General features: G+C 33.1%; 2 protein-coding genes across 4 annotated transcripts; both read left to right on the top strand.

Moving 5' to 3' along the window:
- The first annotated feature begins 5,211 nt into the window (after positions 1 to 5,211).
- LOC110668469 (protein NRT1/ PTR FAMILY 2.13) lies at positions 5,212 to 9,062 on the top strand. The gene is made up of 4 exons (XM_058152838.1): positions 5,212 to 5,709; positions 5,800 to 6,017; positions 7,090 to 7,667; positions 7,996 to 9,062. The coding sequence occupies exons 1-4, from the start codon at positions 5,508 to 5,510 to the stop codon at positions 8,870 to 8,872; spliced, it is 1,875 nt and encodes a 624-aa protein (XP_058008821.1). The 5' UTR covers positions 5,212 to 5,507; the 3' UTR covers positions 8,873 to 9,062.
- A 2,478-nt stretch (positions 9,063 to 11,540) lies between these two features.
- On the top strand, positions 11,541 to 23,529 carry LOC110668468 (AMP deaminase). Of its 3 annotated transcripts, none has more exons than XM_021829705.2 (19): positions 11,541 to 12,168; positions 12,985 to 13,181; positions 13,556 to 13,763; positions 14,065 to 14,240; positions 14,415 to 14,466; positions 16,234 to 16,361; positions 16,445 to 16,624; positions 16,760 to 16,827; positions 16,911 to 17,053; positions 17,957 to 18,018; positions 18,707 to 18,820; positions 19,778 to 19,918; positions 20,248 to 20,400; positions 20,924 to 20,977; positions 21,055 to 21,165; positions 22,190 to 22,363; positions 22,442 to 22,522; positions 22,856 to 22,954; positions 23,029 to 23,529. In XM_021829705.2, the coding sequence occupies exons 1-19, from the start codon at positions 11,694 to 11,696 to the stop codon at positions 23,095 to 23,097; spliced, it is 2,685 nt and encodes an 894-aa protein (XP_021685397.2). In that variant the 5' UTR covers positions 11,541 to 11,693; the 3' UTR covers positions 23,098 to 23,529. The 3 variants fall into 3 exon arrangements, with proteins under 3 accessions (XP_021685397.2, XP_021685396.2, XP_058008820.1); XM_021829704.2 differs by having other exon boundaries at positions 11,542 to 12,168; positions 13,553 to 13,763; XM_058152837.1 differs by lacking the exon at positions 11,541 to 12,168 and adding an exon at positions 12,468 to 12,599 and having other exon boundaries at positions 13,553 to 13,763.
- Positions 23,530 to 24,967: the final 1,438 nt, after the last annotated feature.

Raw genomic sequence — 24,967 nt, 5'->3', positions numbered from 1 at the left:
AATGCTCGGAAAAACACTACGAAGTTCCGTGGGACCCACCAAAAAACAGTATCAGAAAAATTTGAAATTTATATCACCGCGAAGCTATCGACGAGTGGAGCGCCCTGGTACTCTCGGTTTTTTCGTGGGGTTCACGGTTTGCGAGAAATCTAGCCCAAAAGTCAAAATGGGCTAAAATTTCCAGAGCAAAAATTGGACAAACTGCTCCATGGATTTCGGTGTTCTTGGTGTTTATGGAAAGCTCTCGACGAGTAGATGGATTTAGACATAAGACCCGGTCCGATTGGTGGCCGGATCGGCCGAATTTCAGCCGGGAAGTCGAAGAGTCGCGTGCGAGCGTCGCGTCGCTTCGTGCGACGTTTACCGGTGCTACAGGCGGCGAGCTAGAACAGCTGGGGGTTCTTGGCCGTGGGGGTGGAGGTGGTGGCCGCGGGCTAGGGTGGGAGGAGAGAGAAAACGAGAGAGAGAGAGAGAGAGAGAGAGAGAGAGGAAGGAGGAAACACGCGCGGGAGAAAAAGAGAAGAAGAAGAAGGAGCAGGTCCGATTTGATCGGTCCGATCCGGTCCGGTTCAATTCGGTCTGTTCGATTCGGAATACAAAACATTGAATTTTTATTCTGCCTTGGGACCGAAAACGAGGCCCAAAAATTCCGAAAAAAATTCTAAAAAACTCAGAAAAATGCGTAGACTACAAATATATTTTTAGTTTTGCCACGTGGTCTTTAAATTAATTTTTAAAAATCATCAAAGTTTATATTTTCGAAAAATCGAACTCGATTTCTAAAATCCGAAAAATTTCAAATAATTTCCTAAAATTCAAATAAAATAAAATATTAATATTTACCCAAAAATAATAAATTTTAAAAATTAGAGGTGTTACAGTATAATTTAATATAATTGTCATTGCATTAATATATTTAGTTATAAAATACAAATATAAATAATGAAATGATAAATTTTATTTTAATTTTTAATTTATTTATAGTATCAATAATAATTGATAATGATTATAGTGATCGGTGATTGTATATTAGTGATATCTAAATGATGATGGTAGCTGTAATGACAGTGATAGTTAGGTGTTAGCAATAGCCAAGTAGTAGTAGTGGCGGTAGTAGTTAAGTGATAATAGCGTGGTTAAGTGGTGGTAGTGGTAGTGATAACAATGCTGGCGGTAGCAAGGCAGGGGTAATTATGGCAAGTTGGTGTAGTTGTGGTAGTAATAATGATAGCCGAATAATGATGATAGTGCTGGTAGTGATAGTATTAATAAAAAAAATGAAAAAAAATTATATGATTAAATTTATTTTTTTAATGTAACTATTAATACATTATTTTTAATAAAAATTAATTATATTATGTAATTATCATTTCATTACATTATTTCATTATTATTTCATTATATTTAATTTTTTTATATTCCTAAATAATGTAATAAATAAATAATATAATCACGATTATATTACAACTTTAATTATATCATATCAAACATAATTTAAGGTATCTATTTATTGAATTTTTTCTTTTCTATAATAAATCCAATTTTATTAAATTTTCATAAAAAAGAAGTCAGAAAGAAACTTAATAGACCTATTCAAGTCAATTAAAGTGAAATCCAAGTCATTAGAGTTCTTCTCTATATGCAAATAAAAATAAATACTAATTACTATATAAATTTTAATATGGGGCTGACATGGGGTGACAGAATTCGGGAGAAAGAAAGGGGAAAGGCAGCCGCCCTGAACATTTTAGAAAATTACAAATTAAAAGTTGTTGAGATTTAAATCTTCTCTCCACCCCATTGTAAAATGATGCTATTAAGTTAACAGTCTTTTAGATATTATTACTTAAATTGTTGTTGAAAAATAATATCTTAAAAATGTCTATTAGAAAATTTTTAAGATTTTTTTTTTAATTTAAGTTTAATGTGTTTTAATAATAAAATTTCAAACTCAATTTTTTTCAATAATTAATTTTTTTTATTTAATAAGATTACTTCAATAATAGAGATTTCCTTCTTTATCAATCAATATTCAAACCCAATGGAGAGCATTCCCATACATGAAAATTAGCATAAAATGCTTTGAACATAAATATTTTAAAAATAATTTTTTAAAATAATGTCAATTTTGATGCAAACTAATGTCCCAAAATATGTCCAAGAGGGGGGTGAATTGGACTTTAGAAACAATTTTCGGTTATTGCTCAAAACCTTTGAAAATTGCAGTTAGGTTCAACTAAATTGACTAATGTGAAAAATGAACAATACAGCTCTATTGACAAGTTGATTCAAAGTTAGGCTATATGCAATCAGTATACTGTTCTAACAAATTATATCAGCATTCAGCAGAGATATCAGTAATCTGGATAAGTTTTTAACACAAAGAACCAGAGCGATATACGGATATACTAAGCGGCAGATCAAACAACAAGCAGATTATATCAGATATCAGCAGATTTAGCAGTAAAAACAGATTTAGCAGTAAACTGATTTTCTCATATTGCAGCAAGATTAACAGCAAATGGCCTCAACTTTCATATCAGCAAAAACATATCAATCATAAAGTTAAAATGCATAAATGTAAAGAGCAAGGGTTGAGAAATTGAACACTGAAATTTTTATAGTGGTTCGGCTTCAACTAGCCTACATCCACTCTCTCAAAGATCCCACTTTGAGTCTTCACTTCACTATTCTTCTCTTTTAAAGGCAAGAGACAAAAGCCCTTTACAAATCTTTTCACCGAAGCTTTTACAAGTAGCTTCACACTTCTACCAAGTGTTATCCCAAACACTTCTCACAACCAAGTTTCAATAGGTGCTTGAATGACCTCTCATAAATGATAATAATGTGTTTAAAACTCACTCTCACTCAATACAACAGAATCTATAAAGAAGAGTTGAGTAAATAAGCCAATGATGAGCAATAAAACACTTTGAGCACTTTGAATGAAAGCTTTTATGATTTTAAACAGTGGAGAGACTTTCATTAAGTGTAAAATGGCCAAAGGTAGGTGTATTTATAGCTTTGGAACGTTTTTTACCGTTAGAGAACTCATTTGAACGTTACAGATACGAATTTCAAGAAAATAGCCGTTATTTTGTCGTTTTCTGCGATGTTGTGCAGAGTTGAGACAGTTAGCATACTTGAGAAAATAGCAAACAAGTTAGCATACTAAAATAAGTAGCAAACCAGTTAGCATACCAGGAAAACTTTTCTGCATAACTTTCAAAACTATAAAACTTTACACCAAATCATAGTCAAACACTTTTTAGGCTAATAATGATATTTAAAAGAAAAATCTTTTGAGGGATTGAAAATAAGCATCATTGACTTTTACTCCTCAATTCTTTTCACAAGTAATCCTAAAAATAAAACTTAACTTCTATACTATATGTACCTTCAATTCCGATTTTCAGTGCAGCCTTATAAGGTAACATTTTCTTCTTTTATCTCATTTGATTCGTCCTGTGTTATCCTTAGAATGTCATCCTTTCTTCAGAAGCACGAATCCATCATGAAATCCTTGTGACTTTTTCTTTGAGATACACAACACTTAAAACAATGTTAGTTTGATTCTAGTTGAGTTTTGGTATCATCAAAATCTATGCTCCTTTGAACTTGTGGGGTCAACACAAACTAATTTTAAGAATAAGATGTTTAATTATGGATTTGCTACTTTAACTTAGGATGGCAACGAGTTAGATATTTTTGAATACTCGATGTGATTAAACTCTATAATAATGAGTTCGAGTGGTAATATATAATAGAATTTAATATAAATTCGAATTTAGAAAAGTAATAATTAATTTAATTTGAATTAAGTTAAAATTTTATATGTTAGATACTTATTACTTAAATTCATTTATATAAATAATTAATTAAATTTTAAATATATGTATATTTTTTATAATAATATTCATAAGGTTTTTTATATATTATATTTTAAGTAAATGAAATTTAAATATTTTTATACAAATTATTAATTAAAATATATAAAAATAAATATATTTAAGTATTATTTAGTCAATACTAATCGAATTTAAAAAATTTCAGATAGTTTAAAATAAATTTTAATTGAATTTAAATATTAATAATAATTGAATTTATTTATGATGATTTTTTGAGTATCTTATCCATATTTTAACCTTTAAAACTTATATATATATATATATATATATATATATATATATATATATATTTATTTAACCCAAAATAAATAATATTCAGATAATAAAAATCAGACTCATAAAATATAAGTATTTTATACGTATCATAGACGGAAACAATCATGAATTGTTTTTATAATTTTTTTATACATAAGAAAGAAATTCTGAATTTCTTAAAGTACTTCGAAACTGTGATAATGCCAATATCTATTTATAGCTAACCTTATTCTCCATAATAATTAGAGTCAGGTGCGCATAATAAATGCTCTAATGAGAATTTCAAAGCCAACACTAAATTCTTCAGACTTTAATAATGAAAGAAATGATTAGGAGTATCGAGGAAAAAAGAAGAAAAAATCAGCTAAATTAATGAAATTTCAGTAGTAATAAGCACCTTCCGATTTCCATAACTCCCTTCCCTCACGCCCCTCCTTTGAAAATGAAAAAGAAAGGAAACTCTTCTGGGAAGAATACTATTGAAGTCAGAAAAGAAAAAGAGGATCAGTCCGAACGAATTTTTATAGATATTTTATTTAATTAAATTTTAATAAAATGAGTTTAAATATTAAAATTTAATTTTATATATTTTTTATAATAATATTTATAAATATTTATATATTTTTTTATATAAAATAAAATTTAAATATTTTATAAAATTATTAAATTTTTAAAATATAAGTTATTGATCAAAATAATTTTTTATATAAAATATTAATTAAAATATATAAAATTAAATAGATTCAATTTTTTTTATAATAATAATTAGGTTTAGATAGTTAAAAATAAATTTTAATTAGATTTGAGATGAATTCAGTAGTTGAGAATAAATTTTAATCGAATTTAAAACGATTCAGATTTTAATAATATTAATTAAATTTAAATTTAAATAAGATAATTTTTACAGGTACGATGCTTCTTGCCATTCTAAAGGCTAGGCAGAAAGCAATTGAATTTGTAATCTAATCAGATTATTACAAAACCTCCAAATCAGTAGCAAGAACATAATATATAGTCCCCACTCTTCCTCACAACGGCCACAAATGGAACACGCAAATTGGCAAGCCAAGCTAGGTATAATTTGTTTGCGCATGTGGTGGAACTTTATGAGAACCACAGCCCTAAACCAACCCCACATCCATGTCCTCTCCCTATGACTATACTTTCATTTCGTCACCCATGGAATCACCCTATCCCTGTCTGTCTTCCATATTAAACTCTTGCATATTCTTCTATAAATTGGTGTGCCCATTGCCAAGGTAAAGGGAAAAAGGAAAAACTCAAAACACATGCCTTGAAAGAAAGTTACCAGCTGATGAGTTCTTGAATAAAGAAGCTGTTAAAATGGTGCTTGGAAATTGGTTATACTGCTGCACAAAATGCTTTCAGAAGCCTTCAAATTCTGCTTCAGCTTCAAACTCCACAGAATTAATGGGGACAGCAGAAGAAAATCAAGGCACCGTCTCATCATCTGATAATAATAATAATTCCAAGTTAATCCAGGAGAAGAAACCAGGAGGATGGAGAGCTATGCCTTATATCTTAGGTCTCTCTCTCTCTCTCTCAGCAATATATATTTCATTTGTTTCAGAGATTTGTCTTTTATTTAATTAACACAGAAAAGCTCTACTGGCAGGAAATGAGACGTTTGAAAGGTTGGCTACTTTTGGATTGTTAGCCAACTTTATGGTGTATTTGATGAGAGAATTTCACATGGAACAGGTGTCTGCGGCTAACGTTCTCAACATCTGGTTGGGAATAACCAATTTTGCTCCTCTGCTTGGTGCTTTCATCTCCGATTCCTATGTGGGCAGGTTTAGAACCATTGCTTTTGCTTCCTGTGCAGCTTTTTTGGTATCTATCCTCTCTCCTCTACGATCATCTTGCATTAATTTCTCCATATCATATCTATCGGATCACTGCATTTAATTAATTTTAGTTCTACGTGTACATATTCAATACACTCCACTAACCCTTGTTCCATCTTGTGAAATTCAAATCTCCAACGCCTTAACAGAGATTCTGCTAACTTCTAAATCTCCACCTGGTTAAATAATAAATATCTTTTTATCAACAACGTACGTAAACAACATATCATTCCATATTTTTAATATTTTTGGAGCCTATAACTCAACTGTAATATTTATTGAAACCATGCTGGAGTACGATATGGATGCTAATAATTTCTCTTTTTTTTTTTTACAAGAATTTTTGGGGGTTATTTAATTTAGATAAACCTTTTCTTTAAATTATGGGGGAAAAAAAAATTTCTTTTTGCCTAAGTGAGGCTATGACTACGTTGGGTTCTAATCTCATCAAATGTTATTTATTTCTCAACACTTAAAAAAAAAAAATTGAAGCGAGAGATAGAAAAGAACAAAAAATGCAGGCACCTAGCACTGGATCTTATGGTTATCATGCTTAGGATATTTACACTAATATGTGGTGCAAAAATGAACGTTGGATGGATCAGTTAAAAAAAAAAAAAAAATCAATGAACACCAAAGCCATTTGTATATATATATATATATATATATATATATATATATATATATATATATATATATATATATATATATATATACACATATATGTATGTAGTATATGTATCTTCTAGCCCTTCTTTTACCATATTAATGAGATTTGGAAGAATCAAAAGGAAAAGACAAACAAAAATAAAAATAGCTTTTACTACTGACATACCTTTATCAACTATAGATTGGGACAAGCAAACTTTAATTTTGTTGGTTATTCATAAATTTAATGATTGTGCTATATCACCAATATTCATTAATTAGGAGACGTACTCTACAATTTTTATCTCCAACCCCTTCTATAGTTTCCTAAATTATGACAAAGCATATTAGTACCATGATAATTTGATAGTGTACAATTAATTAATTTTATTGTGAGTTTTGATGGGCAGGGAATGGTGACTGTGACCTTAACAGCATGGCTGCCTTATCTCCATCCTCCTAGATGCCACCCAGAAGGGCACCCATTTGGTCACTGTGAGAGTCCCACAGCAGTTCAACTCTGCGTCCTATTCATGGGACTTGGCCTCTTATCTATAGGCACCGGTGGAATCAGGCCCTGCAGTATTCCATTTGGTGTCGATCAATTTGACCCAACAACTGAAGATGGAATAAAAGGGATTAACAGCTTCTTCAATTGGTACTACACCACTTTCACAGTAGTGATTTTGATCACTTCAACTGTAGTGGTTTATATTCAAGATTCTATCAGCTGGGTTGTTGGCTTTGGGATACCTACTGTACTTATGCTGTGCTCTATTGTTCTCTTCTTCATTGGAACAAGAATTTATGTGCATGTAAAGCCAGAGGGAAGCATTTTTTCGGGCATTGCTCAGGTCATTGTTGCTGCTTATAGAAAGAGAGGGCTTAACCTTCCTGATGATGGAGTCCTGGAGGTTGATGGGGTTCTTTATGATCCGCCCTTAAAGGAGACTGTATTCTCAAAGCTCCCTCTCACAAATCAGTACAGGTTATATGTCCTTTTGTCAAATATTTTATTAGTATTAACTGCGATTTACCTTCATCCGCACAGAAATAAATTGTTCTGAAAATGAGTGGAAACCTGACCTGTGGCCCATTATATACGGGCAGAAGGATCAAATTATACAAATATGACTGAAAAAGTTTACCAAAATATATATTATAAATGCATTAAATTTTCGTGTATTAAGAGATAATTAAGTTCTTGATTATTGGTTTATTATCCAATGGTTTTATTGTTAATTAATTAATGGAAATAATCATGTTGCTTTGCTTATAGTTCGCCTACATTTGCTTATCCATTTTCTTCCTTCTAGATTCCTAAACAAGGCAGCTATGATAGAGAAAAACGACCTAAATCCTGATGGTTCTTGTGCAAATCAATGGACGCTGTGCAGTATCCAACAGATAGAAGAGGTGAAGTGTCTGCTCAAAATTGGTCCAGTATGGGCTTCTGGTATTATTAGCTTCACTTCCGTGTTACAGCAAGGAACATTTACCGTATCACAAGCCTTGAGAATGGACAGACACCTTGGACCCAAGTTTCAAATTCCTGCAGGTTCCATTAGTGTTATTTCAATGATAACAATAGCAATATGGGTTCCATTCTATGACAGGATGGTAGTACCTGCCCTTCGAAAAATCACCAAACTCGAAGGTGGAATCACACTTCTACAAAGAATTGGAATTGGGATTCTGTTGTCCATTCTAGCCATGGTAGTAGCTGGATTGATTGAAAGGGACAGAAGGGCTGTAGCCATTTCACACCCTGGTGGTGCACCCATGTCAGTCATGTGGCTAGCACCTCAACTTGTGATAATGGGGTTTAGTGAAGCATTCAATTTTATCGGACAAATAGAATTCTACAACAAGGAGTTTCCTGAGCACATGAGAAGTATAGCTAATTCTCTTTTCTTTTGTTCATTTGCGGGTTCTAGCTACCTTAGCAGCTTGCTTACCACAGTGGTGCACAAAGCTACAAGAACAAGAGACCACCCAGATTGGTTAACCAACGACCTAAATGCTGGAAAGTTGGATTATTTCTACTTCCTTTTAGCAGGGATGGGTAGCCTCAACTTTTTATATTTTCTGTTCTGTGCTCGCCGCTATCACTACAAAAGCACTACTCTACAAATAGAAGATAAATCCTACCATGATGTGGAGCTAAGCTTGAACAAAAAAGTTCCAAGCTAAGGTCAAAAAGTTCATTTAGCCATATATAGCATAAGATAAAGAATTTGAAAACAAGTACTTTTAATTCTGTTCGGTTGACTGTTGAAGATAAATAAGATCGATTTGTAGGATAAGCCTGTAACAGAAAGCAGTGTATGGATTGTGTTCTACATTTGAACATATAATATTAAAGTGCATGCTTTTTCTCTTATTGCCCCATTGCTTGCAATTAATTCTTGGTTTGCTTTTCTCTTTAACCATCGTGATGTATAATCGCATGCATTTAATTTTCCGATGTTATGCCCTTCTCTATGAACAATGACCTTCTAGAAAACTTCATTTTTAATATATCAAAAAATTATCAAAATTTAAATCTTGACCAGACATAGAAATATTTAAGATATCTTCTTTAAATTATGTTAATAATTAAAGGGGAAAAGGACATAAAAGTCATCAGCTAGAATTCGTAACGTCGCTGTTTTATAATTTCATCTTTCTTGTTGTTTTCCCCTTTTTTTTTTCAATTTCTTCTTGTTTTTTAATTGTATTTTTTTTTTCTAAACCGCGAGGCTGTGACTATTTTCACGATTATTCTATATAGTTTCAAATTAATGAATAAATTTTTATTAATGAAACATAGTATAAATTAGCATTTTGGTTGTGTTGATTTGAAGTTTGATTGAAATGGATCAAGTGATGAATGAGTAAGAAAGCCATAACTCTTGAGATAATTATAATCATCAACTTGGATGGAATTTTGAATTTGAAACAGAAGTGGTCCACTATATACTACTAATATCAAACTCTGAAATTATACTAACAGATTCACCCCTTACAATTAATTTCCATGCCTTCTTCTGATAAGTATAAGATGATGATTAATACCTATCATGTAGAATTTACAAGTGGGGTCTCTCACGACACTCACTAGTTTGATTGAATGGAAAGATTCCTCTTCAATATTGTATGAATTCTAATTCCACTTTCTGCCCAAAAGCAACTTGCTCAGATATAACATATCTTCAATCTCCACCGGCAGTCCACCACCACACCAGACACCACCATGCTGTATATCACTAGTTTTGATTTGACTCACTTTTATATAGGAGTAGGACCAGTCATGAAATTGATAATTCATTCATATAGGAACAAACTCTCACTATTATGTTTCTGTAATTTGCGTGAATGGTCCACCTTTGTTCCTTTCAAACACACCACTATTGTCAAAGAAGTACCTTTCCTTCTCTTGTTTCTAGAAAGAGAAATTTCTTTCAAATTTTGTGGTTGTCCCTTTCTTACCTCTCACATCAACTGAGTTTCTCCTACCATTTGCTTTCCTTGCTTGGTTTTGTTTTGTTTTCTTCAGCTGGGCTTGTGTAGCTCTCTCTCATCTAGATTGGGTGACAAAAGGCTTTTGATTTTCGATTGTTTTGTAGGTTTAGAGGAATTGGTGAGAGCAAATTGAAGACCTATGATGCATTGGTTTGCAGAGGAATCCGCCAGTTCCTCATGCCATTGACTGACCCAAGACTATAAGGGATTGATATGCCTTTTACCTTTGCAAGATATGCCCACCTTCTCCTCCCATGAATGTGCTGTTGGCTATTTTGTTTGGCTTTGAGGTATAGCAGTTGGTTTGGGTGGCAAGCTTCAAATGGAGTTTAGAAAGCATGCAAGCACTCACGTTGCCGTTGAAGCTTCTGTTCTCTCCTCTGATTTATTGTAAGCTTACCATGCAAGTGTTTATGATTTAAAAAAATAAAGAAAAAAAAAAACACTATTATTGTCTTTGCATTCAAACCCATTTTACATATATATATATATATATATAAATCCTTCAAAAATCCTTCTATATATATATATAATTTCAATTTAATTAATTTTAAATAAATTTAATAATATAATTAATAAAACATTTAGTTAAACTACTACAATAAATCCTTCTATATATTGTTTGTAATACAAAAATCTAATCACACTAATTATAGATACTATTAAAATTATATTATATTATATTATATTATTAAATAAAAAATGAATCTGTATAATGCATGACATTTTAAGCAATATTTATTAAAAAAATAATTATAGGCATGACTATTCAAATGATAATCGAAATGAATTGTTAAAATTTAAATTTTAAAAATAAATAATTTGGCATGTTTGATAAAGCAACTTTTTTAAGTATCAACTTATCAATGATCAACAAATTTAAATCATAATTACGTTTAGCAATTATTTTTATCTAATCACAGATGATGGTTAAGACTTTAAATCAAATACTTAACGTTAATTCATTGACCAACCTCATAAATAAGTGTATATTAAATCAGTATCTCTTCCCCATTTGAATGTTTGATAGCTCAAAAAGCCTAACATGTTGGGATAAAAGTGGAGAAAGCACCATTAAAAGAGATACATATGCAGCTTACGTTGGGGTTAGGTATATATATCTTTGTTACAGTACCCCATATGCTTAAAATCAATAGAAATAAATGCAAATTTTCTTTCTATTTCATAAAATTGGAAATAAGTATAGCTTGGGCTTTCTTTTGAATTGAGTGGCTTCTGTTAAAACATTATAGAAGGAAATGGGCCAGGCCCAAATCATCTAGTAATTAACTTTATAAGTACACGTGTTCTCCATGTAGGTCCCACCAGCTTTGAAATCCGCGCACTTTGACTTCACTCTTCCGTGCCGTCCTCTCTCTTCAACCCCGCGCAACCCCGGCTATGTTTTCCTTCCGAACCTATGAGATTCCCATTTACACCCTCTTCAGCAGACAGAAAGTAGGGTTCCATTTTCACTGAGGTCAGCTGTAAAACGGCGTTTCCGATCTTCATGGATTCGTCGTTGTCCTCTCTGCACCTAGCCATGGCAGCTCTAGTTGGAGCTTCGTTGATGGCAATTTCGGCCTTTTACGTTCACAAGCGCGCCGTTGATCAAGTACTTGATCGCCTTATTGAAATCCGTCTCGGTTCACCTAAAAGTTCCAAAAGGAAATCATTCGTCACTGACGAAGAGGATTCCGAAGAGGACCAGGAGAGTAATGATGAAGCCTATGGGTCCGACAGAGAGGCGGCTGTGGAGAGGAAAATGTGGAGCCGGAGTGCATCGAGGTCCTTGGACGATAAAAGTGTGCTTCGAAGTTATAGGGTGTCGTGTTCGATGCCCAATGCGGTGTTGAGCAATGATTGGTTCGATGATGATGAGAAGTTTGATCAACAGTCGTCGAGGTTTAGTGCTCAGGGTCAGGGAGAGAGGCTTAACTTCGTTCCCTCTGGGCTTCCGTCTCTGCGAATGTCTACAAGAGATGGTAAGTTTGTAATGGCTCGAGCGGACTCTCTAATTTTGTTTGAATTCCATTCAAAGTAGGTTTATTGATTATTGTTTGTGAAAACTTGAAATGGTTAATCATTACTTTGCTCTTGAAATAGTTGTATTATGTGCATGAAAATAGACAGTTTTAATCCGTTTGTTAATATGCAAAAATAATTTGAACACCGCTGCAGGCATAGCGCCATGGCAAGCAGTGGCAGAATGAAGGTACAAGCTAAAAGTACTTGGGTTTAATACCCTTGTTCTGGGTTGTGACTTTCAACGTACTTGAGTTCATAGCTTTGTGTGCTATTTGTAATTGTCGGTGAAAGTGAAAGTTTTGTAACAATGAGCCTATTTGAGTTACAATACCTTTGACCACCTTGACCAGGATTGTTATTCCTGATAGCTACTAATATTTAATAGAAGGTAAAGATTGTTTGAAATTTGTGTTTAGTATCTTATGTTTCAATTTTATGCACAACTGAAACTGCCAATAAAATATTTTGAAATTTCAAAACCATAATGACATTGCTTTGTTCTTAGGCATTTTTAGGAACTTGAAGCCAACAGTGGGAGCCATATTATGAAAAGGAATTCAGCCATGGAGATTTTCTTTACAACTAACTGAATGCCTTCCACTTGTTTTCCTGGCTACATGTTGATATTTCTCTATACTGAGAGCATAATGAAATTGTGTCCTTTTTGTTGTGCTTTCAGTTGTCTATTAAAGCAAATCGGGAAAAACGGCTTTGTTGCATTTTCTTTGGGTTGTTGGGCCACACTAATTTTCTTTGCTTTCTGCTTTTTGCAGGAGATAATAAATCTGTTAACTACTCTAGTTCTGTTACAAGGATGGCATCTTTTGGCAGGCTAAATATCCCAAGATCGCCCAGTGCTAATGCCTTTGAAAGTGAATGGGATTCTGACGAGGAAGGAACAGAGTATGGCAATGAAGATGACATTACTTTCATTGATGGGAACATGGACTCTTCTGCTAATCGTATAAATGTGTGGTTGTCTCCCTTTTTAGCTTTTCTACATATTTTGTTTTCTTATAATTAATTCATTATCCTTGACATACATTATACCAAATGTATGAAGTAGTTCATGCAAGTTTGGATATATAGATGCTATTGGCTATAAGTGGTCATGCCCTATTAATACGTTATGCTTTTGGAAAGATGATAATTTGCTCGTCTAGTGTGCATACTTTTTCTCTGGGATGCGCAGTGACATAGTTGAGAGCATTTAATTTGCAGCATCACTTTCTTTGCTTTGTAATCATCTGTTATTTTGGTATAAGTTACGTTACTTTCTGGAGTAACTGAAAATGAATCATTTAAGATCAATCTGAAATATTGTTGCTAATGAGTTTACAGCAGGTTGATTCAAAAGTTCAGAACACATCTCTGCCATTTGGAGTTGATGGTACAAATGTTATTACAGATCAGAATCTTGAAGATCCTAGAGGTGAAGAAAAAATTGGCATTGATATGCCTGGCAGAAAAGTAGATAGAGGTTCAGTGCGCCAAGTGGGCAATGAAGCTGCCTTTAACAGTACAATTTTACATTTGAGAACTACAATGCATGGTATTCTCAAATTTATAGTCCTTTCTTGAGATCTTTGTCTTTCTTTCATAAAGTATATTATTTGTATTTTTGTTGACTTGTGTGTTGGCGCAATTGATGCAATTTTTATTTATCCCCCATGATCAAATCCCAATTTTGATAGGAAAATTAATGAAATTCCAGTGTTGTTGAAATTATCAGCTTGTTGAGACAATCAATCCAAGCATAAGGGCACTTTGTGTGCAGAATGAAATTATTTGAAACTTGAACAGAATCTGAGACAGTTGATGTTTTCTTTTCTGTTGAAAACAATTTTATTCAGACTCAGTAAATATAGAAGAGGAAGAAGTGTTGAAGATGATCCGTGAATGCTTGGATTTGCGGAGTAGGTATGTATACAGGGAAGAGGTTGCTCCATGGAAGCTAGATGTAGCTGAACCTAATACACCACCATTGAAATCGGATCCGTTTCACTTTGAACCTGTCCCAGCAACTACAGTATGTAATTTTTTGCATATCAATGTCAAGTTCCCTGCAATAACTTTTGGTTGCTTGAGAATTTATTTTATTTTTTTTGTTAATATCCATACAGTGAAGTGAAGCCATTGATTTATCCATAATGCTTTCCTGATTTCTAATATATATATTTTTTAAAAAAAAAATCTTGTGCAGCATCACTTTAGGATGGAAGATGGTGTTGTTCATGTTTATGCCAATAAGAAAGGTAAGTAGTAAGAGCAATTGCATTAATATTTAGTTATTCAGTCACAACTTGTTAAACTAAAGATTAAGCGATAAAGCCATTAGATGTGGTTTGACTTCTTTCTAAACTTGTCTTGTCAACTGATAACTTATCTGATAGATCCAGTTTGGCCATCAAATGTATTTGTGATATCACTGGATTCAGTCACTCAGCTGTGGTCAATCCTTCCCTTTATTCTCGTAAAATAAATTGAATAAGGTTATATGACTTGATGAATCTGTTTGCTAAATGATTTTTTTTTTTTTTTGGTCAATCACATAATATACTTGTTGTGGAGAAAATTGATGAAATTTGGTGAAATTTGGGAAGTAGGTGAGTCCAAAGCCTGTACCCATACCAGAGCGCAACTATTCTAGGATTCTAGGGTTTCATGTTTTTTAATTTTGAAATCTGTGTTGCAATTTCTAATTTTCTATTATATTCAAGGGTGGACTAAATATAAACAACTAAACTCTTGCATTGTTAGGCTTTAAATGATCAAAACATTATTCTAAGCCCATCTTTTTGGGACCATTTCTGATACTTCTCTATCTTAATTGCTCCCCTTCAAGTGATAAGGTGTGAACCATTATCAAGGTAGTTAAAAGCATAAGGCATACTCAAAACAATGAGAAATTATATACTACCACGGTGATTCCATGTAGGCATATCTACATGAATCACAAATCAACTAGTAGTTTACAAATAAAAAGTAGTTATTGAATCTGAAAAAAGTTATAATTGTCTTTAAAATAATCAGACAAGGATGAGTGAAAATAATTACTTTGCTTGCCTATAAATCATTCATTGGTTTGCCATTCCATGTAGATCTGCCTACATGTAATCACGGTGATACCATAAAATTACTCCAAAACAATGCGTCACCTCATCGCTGAAAGTGCAAACAACAAAAAAAGTGCTTGCTTCATTGAAGGAAGCAAAAAATTATTAAAAAATTAACTAATAATATAATATGCAAAGAAAATATAATCCATTAGATAAAAATTAAACCCTTAAAAAATCATTAAACTTCCAAAAGTTTTTAGCATTTAAATTCATAGTCATAACCTAGAGATTTTCACTAAATTTCTCATCAAAGTCCTCAATACTTTCATTCTCATCTCTAATCATCAAAATCTTCATCTAAATTAGTCTCAACATCTTACAACGTTGGCTTTGAAGTTGAGGCTCTTCGCACTTTAAGCGCAAAAGGCCCTCGTATGTAAAAGCGCTTTTGACTACACTGACCATGATGAATTGCAATGATGTAAATGCCTGTACTTTATTTTGGTAATGCTCCATGTAAATGATCTTGACGTTGGCCTACTACAGATATCCAGTAGAATTACATGGTATGGTATCTCTTTTTCTAACATTGCTAATTTGCTACCTAGTAAAGACTTTTGGGCCTACATAGGGTAAATGGAGTATGAAGCCATTATGCCAAACTCAAACATCAGAAGGAATGAGCTATGAAAACCCAAAATTCAAAAATGATGGTGCAGTATAATATAATCATGAGGAATACATAAGGCTTATTGTAGGTGGATGGAAAATGATGCTACACGAATTAGGATAATTTAGATTCACCCACTCAGTTGCCATGTTAAAAAATCAAGCTGATGGAAGATTGTGTGATAATTTGTTCTGAAAGTTATTCTTGATGATTTGCATGGTTACTTGCTTTTGAAAATTTATCTACTTTGTTGATCTTGTCGATAACTAAGGTATTTATGATTTTTAATTCAGATACTGTAGATCTTTTCCCTGTTGCTAGTGCGACAACATTTTTTACGGATATGCATCACATTTTAAGAATCATATCTATTGGAAATGTTCGCACTGCTTGCCATCACAGACTTCGATTTCTTGAGGAGGTACTTTTCTCCAGACTTTATTTTGGACTGATGTTTTAATTACTTAGGCTTCTTCTCGTAACTTATTATCTGAATGTATACAGAAATTTCGCCTTCATCTGTTAGTAAATGCAGATAGGGAGTTCCTGGCTCAGAAGAGTGCTCCACACCGTGATTTCTACAATATTAGAAAAGTTGATACACATGTTCATCATTCTGCTTGCATGAACCAGAAGCACATCCTGCGCTTCATCAAGTCAAAGCTAAGAGAGGAGCCTGATGAGGTAAATTCTGATTTCCCACCAATCTTTTCTTGCTAGTCAATTGCTTTAGTTTAGTCAAAATTTTTAATTATTTTTCTGTGCTGTTAATATGTTAATAACTCTTTTCCGTGATTATTATTGACATATTATTTGCAGGTTGTTATATTCAGAGATGGAAAATATATGACACTGAAGGAAGTTTTTGAGAGTTTGGACTTAACTGGGTATGTATTGTTATTGTTCTATCAATTCTCTTCCTATCAGGAATTGTTCTGGATTTCCTAACGTTTTGAGCATTGGATGTCAGATATGATTTGAATGTTGATTTGTTGGATGTCCATGCTGATAAGAGTACCTTCCATCGATTTGATAAATTTAATCTCAAATACAATCCTTGTGGACAAAGCAGACTCCGAGAGATTTTTTTAAAGCAGGATAATCTAATTCAAGGTTAATATTTTATTGTCTGCATAAATTTTGATGGATCGATACTTGTTATTTTACGCTCTTTTTTTTCTTTTCCCAAAAAATAGTATGTAATAATATTTTATGTAATCATTTTCTAAGAAGATGCATTATTTTTGTTTTTTGGTTGTGAACTTGTAATGCTAAAAATGGCTAGGAAATTTAGTGTTTAGGTTGGAATGGTGCATTGGAAAAAATAGTTTCAATGAGAAAAACTATGAAAATATGGATCAATAAGGACATCAAATTTTCCAAATATGAAACTGGAATGGGCTATATCTCAATCTATGCTATTAGTTTTCAAACCAAAGCATCTTTGGTCTGTAAATGGAAAAGGAATAAGCTCTTGACTTCAGTCACGGGCCTTTTCATTTTCCTAATATGGAACTAGAATGGGCTTTGTCTTCATCTATTGGTTTTCAAACCAAAGCATGTTTGGCTTGTAAATGGAATTAGGGAAAAGAAATAGTCTTGCTTCAGTCACGGACCTTTTCATTTTTAATTGAATGTTAGAAAATTACTAAAAAGGAGGTGGTAAATTGTTGTGGTTGTGGGCAGTTGTGGTGAATGTGAGATCCTGATGCAATTGTTGGTGGTCACTTGACTAGCTGATATAAGTCTATATGGTTTTTTTATAGGTTCTTTTCATTTTTATGAGTTTGTATAAGTCTGGAAATGACTTACAGGAAATTATTTTCCTTGCATTTCCCTTTGAAAAGGAAAATATCTTCTATTGAGCAACTTTTTTACGTATTCCAAACACCAAAAAATGCATAAAATATTTCTTGCAAAAGCGATGACAGAAACATGCCAAATTGAATATATGTGTACTATCAGATTGTATTAGGCGAAAGAAAAAAAAAATAACTCTTAACCGAATTATCACAGGATGTTTCTTGGCAGAAGTAACGAAAGAAGTTCTATCAGATCTTGAAGCAAGCAGATACCAGGTATCATTTACACACCACAAATGCTTGAAACTTTTAGTGCCGTTAATTCTTATTCTATATGTCATATTGTCATGATGTTTTGTCCAATTTATTGCTCACTTACGTTTTTTGATGGATCTCTTTGTGGAACAGAATATTGCTTTTCAAGGAAACCCCTGCTGTTCCCTTCTAATGGCAATTATTGTTTAGGGTTTAGTATACATGTGTGTGCTTCTCTGGACATTGCTTTGGAAGACCAGGAAATTGATTTTTCTTCCTCTCTTTTTATCAAATGCACTTAAATAGAGCAGAAAATTATTCTTCCAATTGTAAGAATATGAAGAACACCATAAAAAGAAAGTATCCTTGGAATTGCTTATTTTTTCATTCAGGTTCTCTTTAGCACAATGCAGGTCCTAATCTCTGTAAAATTAGTACTCCTTCAGGAGACAATCTTGATTGCACATAGTTAAAGTAATGATTCTAACTCAAAATTGGGTTGAATGTTATATTGTTCCTTGATTTTATTTGAGGAATGTTGTGCTGCTGTTGGATGCAATATGCCCTAAATTGTATCTTGATTTTAGTGACATTTGGATATAATTAGCAGTTTTATGTCAATGACCGCTTGTGTGTACAATGCTAATTCTATGGATTTAAGAACTTAATCTGTAACATTTTTTGGAATTTTTCCTGCTAAAAATTTCAGATGGCTGAGTACAGGGTTTCCATTTATGGAAGGAAACAAAGTGAATGGGACCAGCTAGCAAGTTGGTTCATTAACAATGCTATTTATAGTGAGAATGCTGTTTGGTTAATCCAGGTAATTTACAATGCCAATGCCTTTTCTTCTTAGCTGCATTTTTTTGTATATAATTGTCTATTCAATTGATCAGAGTGACAAGCCTGCTATCAGTTGTAATATGATGTTGGCCATTGATGTCCTTCGAATTGGTAAGAGAAGAAATGAGGTTTTATATGCAATTCCTTGACTAGAATTGCACACATTGCAGTGTAAAGAAATTCCCTTCCTGTTCATGCTTAAAATTGGTTGATAAATGGTTTTCTCACTCTTCCTCTCCCTCTCCTCTCCATCTCTTACCCCTCTCTGTCTCTTCTTCCTCCATTACCCAAAGTTCTTCTTTTTCTGCTAATTTTGATTGTATTAATTGATTTACCTGCCAGGAAGAGCTTCTAAAAATTGTATTGTCCTATTTTGTTGATGTAATTGTAAGGATTGTTGAACACCACCTGCATAGGATTTTGTTTGAGGTCTCTTTCTTTTATCCATGTACTTGTATCTAGAATTTATTGTTCCTTGAATGCCATTGAGATGTGACAATTAAATAATTAATTGGTTTTATTAGTTTGCAAAAAGATAGAATATAAGAATTATTATTATCTGTTATTTTACTTCACTCCAAACTTGGGTTTGGAGGAATTTGTAAACATGTAACCTGATATATTTATCTTTTTCCTTCCTTAAAATATGAAAAAAGTTTAATCTTTGGTCTTATTTGCATTTATATTAACTTGAAGTATTTTAAGACACCATTTAACAACTGGTTAGAAAAAAGCAAGGAAAAAAAAAAGAGTTTGCTATATCAATAGACTGTAAGTATTATTGTTCCTAGCAACCTTTTAATGTCAACACTCAGCAGTGCTATGTTCTTGATTCTTATATGTTGTCTGGCTGACTGTGTGTGTGTGTGTGTTTTTTTTTTTTGGGTTTGCAATTAAATTTTCAGTTCTACTTTTTAAAGTTTTTTCAAATTCACAGCTACCACGGCTATACAATGTGTACAAGCAAATGGGCACAGTTAAATCTTTTCAGAATATTCTTGAGAATGTTTTCATTCCACTATTTGAAGTCACAATCAATCCAAGCTCTCATCCTCAACTGCATGTATTCCTAATGCAGGTAAATTAATGTATTTATTGCAATTTGATAAATGATAGCAAGGTAGATTGTAATTGATATGGTTGGCAAGTTTTTGTTCCTTTCATTTTTGATTCCTGATGTGTTTCTGCTTGTGTAATTTATATGCATTTGCAATCATCCAGCCATCTCAGGCTTACATATGGACACATAGAGATGAAAAAACAACCTATTTGTCAGGCAAAAGGCCCTTGTTCTAATATACTGATATGTGAGAGAAACAAAAGGAAAGCTAATTATATATATATATATATATATATATATATATATATTTTTTTTTTTTTTTTTTTTTTTTTCTTTTCTTGATTCAGGTTGTGGGATTAGACATTGTTGATGATGAAAGTAGACCAGAAAGGCGTCCAACTAAGCACATGCCAAAACCAGCTGAATGGACCAATGAGTTCAATCCAGCCTACTCTTATTATGCTTATTACTGCTACGCGAACCTATATACTCTAAATAAGGTTCGATATATGCGCCTTTATTTTAAAAACAATGCTATTAGACCCATTTGGATGTTGGCACAAAATTATGGTAGGTTCCCTAGTGCCGTGTGATTGTTTCCATTAGTAAGTTATGGTGGATGGTGCATGTTCTGTATGAATTTATCTGATAATCTCCTTAATACATTGTGATACTTGTAACTAATTGGAGCATTGGAATTATTGACAGATCGCATTTCAAAATTTATTTAATTTCTTACCTGAATGTAGGATAAAAATCTTAGATCAGATTTTAAGTACAATGAATGGATTTCTTTGGAAGAGTCACCTGAGTGGTTGATTTTAATTTTACAAAATACATATGCATTCTGGGATTTTGTTGGATTGCAGTATTGAATTTTTTTAGTCATTCTTGTTTTGTGGTCCATTTACTTTTTTCAGTAAAAAAAAATGGGGAAAAAAAAAAGAAAAGAAGAAAGAATAAAAGAGACCATTTATGCTGATATGTATTGGAATCAACTTACATTTCCCCTTTCCTTTCCAGCTTCGTGAATCTAAAGGATTGCGGACCATAAAATTTCGGCCACACTGTGGAGAGGTTTTTCGTTGATCCTGATCTATCTTTTGGGCCAACTTAGATGGCTGAGATTCTGATAATATTTGCAACCTGTGCAGGCTGGTGATATTGACCATTTGGCTGCTGCATTTCTTCTATGCCATAATATATCTCATGGGATTAACTTGCGGAAATCTCCTGTTTTGCAATACTTGTACTACCTTGCTCAGGTTTGCTTTACATGCCCTGTGTAATTTACATAAGGCACAAGCTTGGGATTTGCAACATATCTTGATTGTATTTCTGGAAGAGAACTGTCTCCCAAGTCCCAACTGGCATGATCTTATTGCTGTATGTCTCCAATCTATCTGTGTCACTTAGGGAACCAGACAATTGCATGTGCAATCCTAATAATGTATTTAACACGTATTTATGTTTCGGAGGCCATGCTTGGTGTATCAGGAAAAATCATGGACTTGTAACCATAAAGGTGCAAGTTCAAGTTTGGAGAGTAGCCAAGTTACACTAAAGTACTGAATGATGGTGCTGTCTCCAAGATCCCCCTCCCAGAACCCCTCCTCAGAGTCAGAGGAAACAAAAAGGGAAATAGCCTTTCTGTTTGTATCTTTAAATTATAGAGTTTGAGGGGTGCTTAACTTTGGTGAATTACAAAGGCTAATTATTGGTCACTAAATTAGTCACTAAATTTCATTTTGTCACATAACTTCAATTTTGTTGCAATTTGGTCATATAACTTTAATTTTGTTTTAATTTTGGTATTCTCACCTAATTCTATGCAAAACCTTATGATAATACTGGCGTGGACCACTTATTTGATTAAAATAATCCTTTTCTTTCTCCTAATCTACAAGTGAGAATGCATGTCCTATGTCGATAATATATATATATATATATATATAAAAGAGAACATGTCGTAAGTGTATGCAAGCTCTGTAACATAACTATGTAAATGAATGCTGTTGAACAAGTGGTCCATATCAACTTTTGACTGAGATTTTGTCCAGAATTAGGCAACGGTACGAAGATTGAGCAACATTAAAGTTGCATGACCTAATAGCAGCCAATTGAAGTTATGTGACCAAATTGAAATTAAGTGACAAGTTGAGTGATCATTAGCACTTGTGCAATTAACCTGTGAATTACAAGACATGACTTGCAACTGACATTGTTATTTTATCTGTCCAAAGTCTGTTAAATTGCTTATTTATGAACAACTTTTCATTTCATTATCAGATTGGATTGGCTATGTCACCATTGAGCAACAATTCCCTTTTCCTGGATTATCATCGAAACCCATTTCCAATGTTCTTTCAGCGTGGCCTGAATGTTTCACTCTCAACTGATGATCCTTTGCAAATTCATTTAACAAGGGAACCATTGGTGGAAGAGTACAGCATTGCAGCAAAGGTTTAGTTGTCTTTATTTATTTTTCCTTTAATATTGTGTTATGGTGATGTGTGCTATAGAAATTTGATTCTTTTATAGGTGTGGAAGCTCAGTTCATGTGATCTGTGTGAGATAGCAAGAAACTCTGTTTATCAATCTGGATTCTCCCATGTGGCAAAGGTGAGGAAATTGAGGAACGCTGCTGGCATGCTTAAACATGCATCACATTTTTTGGTTACCTTTTATGATCAATAAAACTAGCGCATTTGATGAATGCCAAAAGGAAAAAAATTATTTTCAATATCTTAAATTCAGTGCTTTGATATAATGGAAATCCCTGGATGAGGGTCTTCCCCCAAGGATCTGAAACGACTTGTATTTTCATTGTAATTGCAGTAGTGCAATATATATATATATATATATATATATATATGTGTGTGTGTGTGTGTGTGTGTGTGTGTGTGTGTCAGTTAATAAGGTTCCCATGCTCACTTTTTTGGGTTCCTTCTGCAGTTGCGTTGGCTCGGTAGCAAATTTTTTTTAAGAGGCCCTGAGGGAAATGATATTCAGAAGACAAATGTGCCTCATATGAGGATTGCCTTTCGACATGAGGTAAATCTTTGCAACTAATTCCAAGAGGCAAGGCTATATTTATCGTTCATAGCTGATGATTTTCAATTTTGCAGACATGGAAAGAGGAAATGCAGTATGTCTACTCAGGGAGAGCTGTTTTTCCAGAAGAAGTGGAATTTTGAGCAGAATGAAATTGGAGAATGAAGGTACTACAAATTGGATGCTGTTGCTCCGACAAATCCCATCAGTGCCCCTAAATGTTTTGGACTCATACCAAATTTATTGGTTCAACACCACCCTTGATTCATCACTTCGTTATACACTCATCTTGCGAGAAACTATGGCCACAACGTAATTTATAGTAGCTTTCAGGAGAAGTTGCCATTTTGTGGAGTCCAATTTTTAACGCATCACTATCCTGCATTGCCAGGTTTGTGAAACTAAAAGGAGGCTTAGATTTTTTGTTGATGCAGGGAAATTTTGGCCGAGTTTGCAGAAGTTCTTGTAGAAATGGGCAGGTTTCCTTAAAATGTAATTGACTTCACTTCGTATGATAACCAATTTCAGTGGTTGATTAAGGTCCCTTGTAATGTGATTTCGTACCTTTCCTTTCACCTTCTCTCCTTGATCCTTGCTGATTTGCTGAGAAGATAGTATAACTGACCGAAGAAAAGTTACCCTCTCCTGTTTTTGGATTAGTTTCAATTTCAACTCATTTCAGTGGAAAGTTTCTTGTGCTTAATTTTGTTAGCGTTGGAATTTAAGAAATTGAATATTCAAAAAATATATGGATGATGTTTCTCATGTTGCCAAATTGGAAGAAAGTGTTTTACTTGAAATTTTGCCGCACTTCATGAAAGATAATGAGGTTAAAAGATGTATTAAAAAGAAAAACGGTATATTAAAAACTCGTTTGGTAAAAATATTTGAGCGGTTGTTGTTTAGCTACCGCCATCTTTAAAAATAAATTGTGAAATTAGAGTGGTGCTTAGTAGATAAGAATACCATTTTAATATTCTCTTAATCTGTATATATAGAAAAAGTATTTATATTATAATATTGTTATTTTTTTATATTATTTAATTTTTATTTATTTATTTTAGTAATAAAATAAACACGTGTAAAACTAAAAATAAATGATATGATACCTACAGCAACACAAAATTTTATCAAGTCCTTCACATAAATTGGCTGCCACTACCGAGCCTGCCTAACTACAAAAAATTGAACGAGCCGTTCATGGGCTTGGAGTACCAACTCTGGAAACCCCTTAACTTAAATAATCAAGAGGAGTTGCTCTTTTTGCAAACTTTTGGCAATGCCTCCATGACTTTCCCTTCCCAAACCCAGAACGGTTCCTCCCCTTTGTTCACTCCCGAAGATTAAGATGACAAGGCATGGTTGCGCTATTCCATAAACAACTTTCTCAACTCACTGTGGCTTTCATCCTTTCTGATTCTTGTATCGAAACCCTTGTTTTCTTTCATTCTGGTTTGCTTTGTTCTCCACGGCCATTGGACCATTGTTGGACTCCATTTCTTGAGGTTTCAAAACGGCGTTGTTGAACCAGTATTCAAGAACTGTTGTTATCGTCTTTTCGTTGTTTAGATGATGACGTTGATGATAAGGATGATTAATTTGTTTGCCCATTAATTCGGCAAGGTCAATGCCTCAATTGTAAATCCATTTTTTGTGGTTATTATGGTGGGGGTGGTTGAATCGGTGGGAGCGATAGCGAGAGGAGGTAGCAAGGGAGATGAGAGGAAGAAAAGAGGAAAAAGAGAGCGAAGACGGGGAAAGGAGGCCATGAAAGGAAGAGACCGTATTAACAAGTGGATCACTTTTGGCCTTTCTACCAAATCATGCACATATTTTTCACTTGAAATAATTTAATCTATTTTTAATTTTTTATTTAATTCAGTCTTTTTTAGTTTATATTTAATTTAGTGGCTCACCATTTGGTGTGTGTGAGTTACTTAAATTTTTTTTTTAATATTAATTAATTAGTTAATTATTTTTTAATGTTAATTAAATAATTATAATTAGTTAACT

The sequence above is a fragment of the Hevea brasiliensis genome, chromosome 9 (genome assembly GCF_030052815.1).
Source record: "Hevea brasiliensis isolate MT/VB/25A 57/8 chromosome 9, ASM3005281v1, whole genome shotgun sequence".
Taxonomy (NCBI): domain Eukaryota; kingdom Viridiplantae; phylum Streptophyta; class Magnoliopsida; order Malpighiales; family Euphorbiaceae; genus Hevea; species Hevea brasiliensis.
This window is presented reverse-complemented; position numbering and strand designations above follow the sequence as displayed.

What these genes read in the sequence shown, in the direction of transcription:
- LOC110668469 (XM_058152838.1), top strand. Translation starts at nt 5,508, where the DNA reads ATGGTGCTTGGAAATTGGTTATACTGCTGCACAAAATGCTTTCAGAAG. An exon ending in AGCTATGCCTTATATCTTAG is followed by an intron (nt 5,710 to 5,799) that starts GTCTCTCTCTCT and finishes CTCTACTGGCAG; the next exon opens with GAAATGAGACGTTTGAAAGG. An exon ending in CTTCCTGTGCAGCTTTTTTG is followed by an intron (nt 6,018 to 7,089) that starts GTATCTATCCTC and finishes TTTGATGGGCAG; the next exon opens with GGAATGGTGACTGTGACCTT.
- LOC110668468 (XM_021829704.2), top strand. Translation starts at nt 11,694, where the DNA reads ATGGATTCGTCGTTGTCCTCTCTGCACCTAGCCATGGCAGCTCTAGTT. An exon ending in TAAGAGAGGAGCCTGATGAG is followed by an intron (nt 16,625 to 16,759) that starts GTAAATTCTGAT and finishes TATTATTTGCAG; the next exon opens with GTTGTTATATTCAGAGATGG. An exon ending in ATGCTGTTTGGTTAATCCAG is followed by an intron (nt 18,821 to 19,777) that starts GTAATTTACAAT and finishes TCAAATTCACAG; the next exon opens with CTACCACGGCTATACAATGT.